Genomic DNA, 9,577 nt, shown 5'->3' with positions numbered 1-9,577 from the left:
AGCGACAGGCCAAATTTGTGGCTTTACCGTGTAGCAGCGACGGGACAAATTTGTGGCTTTACCGTGTAGCAGCGACGGGACAAATTTGTGACTTTACCGTGTAGCAGCGACGGGACAAATTTGTGGGTTTACCGCGTAGCAGCGACAGGCCAAATTTGTGGCTTTACCGTGTAGCAGCGACGGGACAAATTTGTGGGTTTACCGTGTAGCAGCGACAGGCCAAATTTGTGGCTTTACCGTGTAGCAGCGACAGGCCAAATTTGTGGCTTTACTGTGTAGCAGCGACGGACAAATTTTTACCGTGTAGCAGCGACAGGCCAAATTTGTGGCTTTACCGTGCCAAATTTGTGGCTTTACCGTGTAGCAACGACAGGCCAAATTTGTGGCTTTACCGTAGCAGCGACAGGCCTAATTTGTGGCTTTACCGTGTAGCAGCGACGAGCCAAATTTGTGGCTTTACCGTGTAGCAGCGACAGGCCAAATTTGTGGCTTTACCATGTAGCAGCGACGGGACAAATTTGTGGGTTTACCGTGTAGCAGCGACAGGCCAAATTTGTGGCTTTACCGTGTAGCAGCGACAGGCCAAATTTATTTACTGTGTAGCAGCGACAGGCCAAATCGACAGGCCAAATTTGTGGCTTTACCGTAAGACGACATAGCCAAATGCGACAGGCCAAATTTGTGGCTTTACCGTGTAGCGGACAAATTTGGGTTTACCGTGTAGCAACGACAGGCCAAATTGACAGGCCAAATTTGTGGCTTTACCGTGTAGCAGCGACAGGCCAAATTTGTGGCTTTACCGTGTAGCAGCGACAGGCCAAATTTGTGGCTTTATCGTGTAGCAGCGACAGGCCAAATTTGTGGCTTTACCGTGTAGCAGCGACAGGCCAAATTTGTGGCTTTACCGTGTAGCAGCGACGGGCCAAATTTGTGGCTTTACCGTGTAGCAGCGACAGGCCAAATTTGTGGCTTTACCATGTAGCAGCGACGGGCCAAATTTGTGGCTTTACCGTGTAGCAGCGACGGGCCAAATTTGTGCCATGATATAGACCCCCCAAAATAGATGATGCATAAACTTATCACAAATGCTTTGATATATATTATGAAATGGTTTGTGTGAGGGGTGATTTTTTTTCATTTTTCTCGCTTAGATGGACCATTAAGAAACATGATCCCCGCTACTACTGGGTTAAAGGAGTTGATGGTTTTCGCACTTAATACTCCTTAAGAAAGGTTGTTATAATATCGGATGACTCGGTTTGAGAAGAAACTCCTGCCAATGTTTGTGTATGGGGAGGTGTGGGCTGAGTGGTACGTACGGGCGCCATGTCCTGGAGAAGAAGAAGAAGAAAACAACGACAACAACAACAGCAAGAAGCAGCTAGTGGTGACTGTGATAATTATGATGCAAGAAGAAATTAAAAAAAAAAAACAGAAAAACGGAAACAAGGAACTAGACGAGACGACAAAGGGAAACAGGAAACAAATAACTATAAACTCAAGGAGGGAAAAAAACTGGACAAAAACAAGAGAAAAAATAAGGAAGGGGACGAAAAGCAACAGAGGGAAGAGGAAGAAAAAGAAAAAAAAAGATCAAATGAGTACCCGTTTCCCCCCCACCCCCCCCCTTTGTTCCCCCTCTCATTCTTAACATCACAACACCACAATCTTTCCCACCCCCCCCCCCATTCTCTTCACTACCCCTGTCATTACCATCACCACCATCATCACCATCATTATCATTCATCCACATCTCATTCTATACCCCTTATCCCCCGCCTCTCACTTATATCCTCCTCCTAACACAATCTTCCCCCCTCCCCTTCCCTCATCACCCCCCCCTCTCCGTCTCTCCTTTCAACACTATCCCTTCAAATTTCCTTCCCTTCATCCCCCCAACATAACCCTGCCCCATTTACCCTTCCCTTCCATCCCCAATGCATAGCCCCATCACTTTTCCTTCACTTCATTGCCCCCAACATAATCTCCCTCACCACCCCCACCACCACCACCACACTACCTCGCTCCATATAATCCCTCCTCCTCCTCCTCCGCCAACATCACCACACCGGCAGTTCCCACTATGCATAATCCCCACCTCCCATCCTCCTCCACCCTCCCCCGCCACTAACAACCCCCGGCACAGCCTTCCCCTCTTACGGCTGACAATAACGTTGGAATTCCAGTAGGCGCAGTAATGGCGGCGGCAGGAATAGCGACAACATTCCAAACACTACAGATTCCAAGAAGTCTGGCTCCCACCTCCACTCCACTACACTCCACCACCACCACCACAACCACCGTCACTACCGCCGCCGCCAACCGCAGCTACCAATGCCACCGATTTCAGATTATGGTCCTCGTGTGTGTAATTCACCAAGGACGGATCATGTGCTGGGCTCGTGATCAGGGCAACTCGTGTGTGTGTGTGTGTGTGTGTGTGTGTGTGTGTGTGTGTGTGTGTGTGTGTGTGTGTGTGTGTGTGTGTTATGAACCCCACCGGAAAGATTATCATGATGAGCATCTACCGAATATATTAACAATCTCCCACTGTTTTCTCTCTCTCTCTCTGACACACACACACACACACACACACACACACACACACAGAGAGAGAGAGAGAGAGAGAGAGAGAGAGAGAGAGAGAGAGAGAGAGAGAGAGAGAGAGAGAGAGAGAGAGAGAGAGAGAGAGAGAGAGAGAGAGAGAGAGAGAGAATGGGGGGAGCAGGTCTTTCTTAACATTTAGAAGTGACTCAAGAAAATAAAAATGTAGAGTGAAACATCTCCTCCTCCTCCTCCTCCTCCTCTAACTTCTCCCGATCTCCCAATCTCCTATCGACCCTTAATCTCCGGAGACATCGAAAGAAATAAAATACGCGGTGGACGTGGGAGGCGGGACGTGGAAGAAAAAAAAAGTGTGATGAGAGAGAGAGAGAGAGAGAGAGAGAGAGAGAGAGAGAGAGAGAGAGAGAGAGAGAGAGAGAGAGAGAGAGAGAGAGAGAGAGAGAGAGAGAGAGAGAGAGAGAGAGAGAGAGAGAGAGAGAGAGAGAGAGAGAGAGAGAGAGAGAGAGAGAAAGACCCAGACAGACAGAGAGAGAGAGAGAGACAGACTGACAAGAAAGACAGAAAGAAAAAGAAAGGAAGAGAAAGAGAGAGAGACGGAGACAGATACAGACAGAAAGAACTACACATATGATGGATGAATCTCAGAACATACCTAAAACTACTGATCCTAGTCCTGTCATGGGAGCTCAAACTGCTACGCATATAACATTAACAAATTCAAGCCTTGGTAACCGCGTGGCTCCGTGATCTAACATGCCTGGCTCGTGACGGCAAGAAAGCAAGTGTAAAGCCTCGGTCACGGCAGCGTCTTGCGGGGAGGGACGGGTTAGGTAAGCGTCCTCCTCAGCCTCGGTAAGCTGCGAGGTCTGAGCGGGTGTCGTGCAAGGCGAGTGACTGGAGGTGCTCAATCTGCGTGTTGGGGCTGATGCTTGCTCATGCTTGGGAAGACTTAGGTTAATACTGATTTATTTTCACTAAGCAAGGCGAGCGCGCGCACACACACACACACACACACAGAGAGAAATCGCCACGCAGGGAAGTGGAGATAAAATTAAAAAAAGCATGAACAATTGCACACACACACACACACACACACACACACACACACACACACACAGAGAGAGAGAGAGAGAGAGAGAGAGAGAGAGAGAGAGAGAGAGAGAGAGAGAGAGAGAGAGAGAGAGAGAGAGAGAGAGAGAGAGAGAGAGTGGAAGAGAAATGCTATATATACTGGCATGTTCGCGGGAGACAGAGGAAAGAAGAGTAGAAATGAGAGAAAATGGAAGGAGGGAGGCAGGAAAACAGAAATGAAGTGTAAGAAATGAGACTTCAATGAGAGGAAGAGAAAGGACACATGGAAGGGGAGAGCGGGAGAGGTGAGGATGGGAAGAAGGGAAGGAGGGAGGATAAGAAAATTAGATAGGTCATAATGTAAAAAAAATGGAAGGGAAGCACAAGAGAGAGAGAGAGAGAGAGAGAGAGAGAGAGAGAGAGAGAGAGAGAGAGAGAGAGAGAGAGAGAGAGAGAGAGGTACAACAGTAGGCTAGGTCATGGATGTAAAGAAGAGATGGAATGAACAGTCATCCACATGAGAAGATGATAAAGCGGAAAAAAGAAGGGAAGGGCAAAGAAAAAGGATGAAGATATAGACGCAGTAGGCCTAGGTAATGATTATAAGGAAGAGGAGATAGAGCGAACAGTTTAAAACGCGAGAAGCATAGAGGAAAACGAAAAAAAAAAATTTCGTAGAAGAGAGAGAGGAGAAATAGAAAAAGAGGGGAGAAGGAAGGAGAGCAAGGCAGGGTAGGTCATGACTGTTAAGAATAGACTGAGGGAAAAGAAAAGGGAGGCAAAAGACAGGACGAGGGGGAGGTAGGGAAAGAACAGGAGACGGAACGAAGAAAAATAGAAAGCAAGACACGAGCAAGGAAGAATATAAACGACGGCTGATTCACTGGTGCCACAAGGTTATGTATCAAGTCCTTCGCATTGCCTCAGCGCTTTTTTTAAGGCCTGTGGTTAATTTAAATCCCTTCCTTTGTGACTCCGTGCCGACTTATCTCCTCCTCCAGGACACAACTACGACCACCTGTATGAACCGCTTCACCATACTTCACCCATGACGCCCTAGACATCCTTACCCAATATTTCAGGGCGGACCGCAAGTATACCATATTACCACTGGTTACCTTCCCAGTTGCCCAAGTACCCACTAATCCCCTACTCCAGAACTAAGGCTGAATATTGGCACCTATGACCGGAGTCTGCTTTCCCCAAGTTGCCCCTGGTACCCGCTTATTTAAGTTCCAGCCATACAATCAGGCAGGACCAAATGACCACAAAAGATAAGTCCGCCGTTCCCCACTTTGTTGTATCTTTGGCGAGTAGACCAGCAGACGGTCCGTGCTCGCGCTTGATCGAAATCATGAAATGCCCGCCACTTACAAAAATACCGTATACGCAGTGACGGACTTGTCACATGCCCGCAGGACACTGACCGAGTGTAAGGACTGGGGTTTATTTACTGCAGGACACGAAGCGCTCTAACCACTGTACCATCACAGTTCATCTTCCACAAGCTGCCCAGATTTACCACAAGACACAGAACCATGTTACCAAAGTGTACTCAAGTTGCCACAGGTACCCACTCATCGCTCACTCCAGCTAGCGGCTTGAACACACCCTAATAGTATTCTGTATCTCTTTTACGTGTCTTTCTCCACAGTAAAAAAAATACGATACATGGTAAAAAAAATGTGGTAGGCCTATATGAAGCAACGTGGTCGGTAAAGTACGTACGCGAACAGCCATACATTGCACTCCTTTCACTTACCTGTCTGTCTCCATCGTAGTAAATGAGGTTTTCGGGCGAAAGCACGAACCAGCGCTCCTTCCAGTTGGTGGGCGTGAAGGAGCGTTTGTTCTGTGACCTCTTCGTCATGAACGCCTCCTTCAGCACCTCCTCGTTCTTCCCCGCCATGACGGTGCCTTGTCGTCTCCTCCGTCGTGTTCCTCTCTACCGTGACACCCGTCGAGATCTGTGTCGCCGCCGCCGCCGCCGACCCCGCTGCTGCTGCTGCTGCTCCCGCTGCCACTATCGTTCCTGCCCTCCCGCCCCACCGTGCCGCCCCTGCCCTTGGATGGCGCTTCTTGTGGTGAGGCGTGGCGAGCGAGAGGTGAGGCGGGACAGCCAGCGGTGGGGAGGGCGGGGAGGCGCGGGGGGGAGGGGCGGGGGAAGGCCAGCAGCAGCAGTAGTGGTGTCGGTGGTGGTGGTGGTGTTGCGACAGGAGGGTGACACTGGGGTTTGTGGTGATGGGTGTTTAGAGTGCTGCCCGCTCACGCCCGACCACGCCCTGCAACACAGTCAAGCCCCCAGGGGGAGTGAGTTGAGTTGGTGGCCCCAGCTGCTACACACACACACACACACACACACACACACACACACACACACACACACACACACACATATAGATATATATATCTATATATATATATATATATATATATATATATATATATATATATATATATATATATATATATATATATATATATATATATATATATATATATATATATATATATATATATATATATATATATATATATATATTTTTTTTTTTTTTTTTTTATGGGTCATAAATAAACTAAAAAATTATACTCATGAAATTTTTTTTTTTTAAATCAGGTAAATAAGCCAAAACACATTTTGCACAGGAATATGAACAAGTAATTAACTAAGAGATTACCACAAGTACTCCTGAATAAATATATTATGAAAACAGGAAACTGTGTTAAAAACATTTATGGAATGAAAAAGGTCATATGCAGCAGCATCTCAAAGGAGGAGGAGGAGGAAGAGAAGAAGGAATAGGAGGAGGAGGAGGAGGAATTAAAGAGGAAGAGAAGGGAAGAAATGTGATCAGGGAAACAAGAACACGAGGGGACAGCAAGAGGAATAGGGGAAAGCCTGCAGGAATAATGACGAGTCAAGTACTGATACCCTCCCCCTCAGCCCTAAACAGCAGGAAGCCTAGCACATCTCCCCCTTCCCTCATCCTTCTCATTCATAACTGATGATCGCTGGTACAGTTCATGTAATAATAAGTGATACATAAAATTCTGATATACCATAGTATACACATGTCAATACCTCACTTTTATATGTGGATTTAGTCATTTGCTGGGCCACATAGCCCCTGTGTGTATGAGTGGTGCATGCATGAGTCTTCCCAACCCTCCTTATTCAGCTTATTCTGGTAAGATATTTTTGTGTTAGGCTGTGGCAATATGTTGAATGAATGCATGTATGAATGATACAAAAAAAAATCAAGAATAAATAAACAGCTAAAATCTTAATAAAGGAAGGAATAAATAAACAAATATGATCTAGTAACCCAATCAGAGCTAAGGACAATAAATAAAACATAATTGACCCTCCCACAAAAAGAGGACAGAAGTAATGCCAGATATATTTATTTCAGGTTCAAGAGGTTTCTAAAATGATTAGCTAATAGAAAAGGGTCAAAAAAGGAATAATTGTAACAATCAACAGAAGCCAGGAAGGTAAAGGTAAAGTTGGGGGCAAACGAGGGGCCTCCAGGAAGCGACGCCGGCATGCTGACCACTCAGCCACTGTCTTTCCCCTGAGCACAGGGCCAGTGTGACATCCAGGTTACCACGGTTTACCTTCCCTCAGTTTCACCAGGTACCCACTTACTGACTAGCCCAAAAGGGAGGAAAAACAGCTAGATATGCTAACCACTGCACCAAAGAGGCAGAAGCCTAGTTGTGAAATACGGGAAATGAGCTAAACTCATTAGGGACCATCCCTGAATCTCAATAAAGCAAACTTAGCTTTAAACTCGTATCCGTTTTCTTATCAAACAACCTCTTTGTCTAAGATATTGCACTGGTTCATGCATCTATTGCAAAACTGTATTTCTTGACACCTTTCATGCATTTTGTCTTTTTTAACTTCCTTTTATCATCTGTACCATCTCCGCCAGTTCTTCTCCCCCGCACAGTTGCTATCCATTTACAGGGCCCTTGTCCGCCCTCGTATGGAGTATGCATCTCACTTGTGGGGGGGCTCCACTCACACAGCTCTCTTGGACAGAGTGGAGTCTAAGGCTCTTTGACTCATCAGCTCTCCTCCTCTTACTAATAGTCTTTTACCTCTTAAATTTCGCCACCATGTTACCTCTCTTTCTATCTTCCATCAATATTTTCGTGCTGACTGTTCTTCCAAACTTGCTAACTGCATGCCTCCCCCCCCCCTCCCACAGCCTCGCCACACATGACTTTCTACTCAAGCTCATCCCTTTACTGTCCAAATCCCTTACACAAGAGTTAACCAGCATCTTCATTCTTTCATCCCTCATGCTGGTAAACTCTGGAACAATCTTCCTTCTTCTGTATTTCCTCCTGCCTACGACTTGAACTCTTTCAAGAAGAGGGTATCAGGACACCTCTCCTCCCGAAATTGACCTATCTTTCGGCCACTCCTCTAACTTTTTTTAGGAGCAGTGAGTATCGGGCTTTTTTTTAACATCTGTTACCTTTTTTTATGCCCTTGAACTGACTCCTCTGCTGTAAAAAAAAAAATCTAGTTCCTCCCCAAACTTTTCCAATCTTTCGTTGTACATATAATAAATCTGTCAAGATAAAGATCATCTTGGTTTCTGCACTTTGTATCCTCTCAATCTTATTTAAATGTTTCTTTTTAGGTAGAGACCATACTATGGCCGCATACTATGACCTGGGGTGGATCAATGACACTATCAATTTCTTCATCATCTCTTCATCCATGTGGGCATATATACGAGATGTGGATAAACGTTCTCTATCTTGACAAGTCATATTATTTAATTCAGCTCCATAGTGCATAATACACAGTACATTTATTTTCATAACATAACCAAAAATAGACCTCTTTCTATAGTTTTTTTTCCACTCCTCACATTTCAAGCCAGCAGACATATATACCGTACGTGGACGCAGATCATGAGTGCTTACACTCATTTAAAATTCAATGGCAATCCTACAACTTTCCAATACATGTGTGTGTGTGTGTGTGTGTGAGTGTATTTACCAACTAGGTAAATACACACACACACACACACACACACACACACACACACATACACATGTATTGGAAAGTTGTAGGATTTCCATTGAATTTTAAATGAGGTAAACATAATTAGTACTATAGCAAAGATAGACGTAAATAATAAGAGTATAAAATATGGGGTACACAAGAAAATATTCAGAACACCAACATATGCTCGAGACAGCACTTAATGGGAAAATAGGAGCTTCAAGTGTTAGGAATAGGATAAGGAAAGGACAGTGGAAGTTCCTAAAATATGAACTAGCGGGTGATGACTTATTAAGAACGGTATAACAGAAGTTGATAAAAAAGAGACAGAGCAGATGGGTGTAAGATCTGTTGAGTGACTTGAGAAGAGCAGGAGTGTTGAGTGTGAGAATTATATACAAGAAAATGGATAAGAGAAATGTGTAAGAAATCGAGCCTTACGATATATAGAAAATGGAAAAATGGAGTGAGAGAACAAGAGGAAATGCACAGTAATGACCAAGCCTCAAACATCGTCTTTAGATGTAGAAAAAATAGCTTATGATTAAATGATGGGAACATTTTGGAAGGAGGTAACATGTGGTATGTGTGGAACAGAGTACAGAGATTTGAAGCATTCCTTGTTATGGTGCTGAACATTTAGAGAAAGAGGAGTGTAAGGCTGCAGCAAACACATAGTATAGAAGAAAAAGAATATATTACTGGGATGTGTACTTGTTAGAAAAAAAAGTAACTATTTTACACAGTTTTGTATAAGAGAAAGTAAAAGGAAAGAGAAAAGAGAAAATACAAGACCCAGACAGTGAAAGAAAACATCAACGAATGACATTACAAAGGCGAAACTTCTGCCGGGGCAAATAAGTGAATATAATGAGATTTACTCAGCCCATTCAGACATGGTTAGCATAAACA

The 9,577-nt window shown here is 44.8% G+C and overlaps 1 protein-coding gene across 1 annotated transcript in view; it reads right to left on the bottom strand.

Annotated features, from left to right (window-relative positions):
- The window catches only part of LOC127005802 (tyrosine-protein kinase Btk29A-like), a 91,536-nt gene that overhangs the window by 81,070 nt on the left and 889 nt on the right, over positions 1–9,577 (bottom strand). The window contains exon 2 of the mRNA XM_050874923.1: positions 5,399–5,918. Coding sequence (XP_050730880.1) covers positions 5,399–5,545 — 147 coding nt within the window. The 5' untranslated portion in view covers positions 5,546–5,918. The remainder of the gene's footprint in view (positions 1–5,398; positions 5,919–9,577) is intronic.

The sequence above is a fragment of the Eriocheir sinensis genome, chromosome 31 (assembly GCF_024679095.1).
Source record: "Eriocheir sinensis breed Jianghai 21 chromosome 31, ASM2467909v1, whole genome shotgun sequence".
Classification (NCBI taxonomy): Eukaryota; Metazoa; Arthropoda; class Malacostraca; order Decapoda; family Varunidae; genus Eriocheir; species Eriocheir sinensis.
This window is presented reverse-complemented; position numbering and strand designations above follow the sequence as displayed.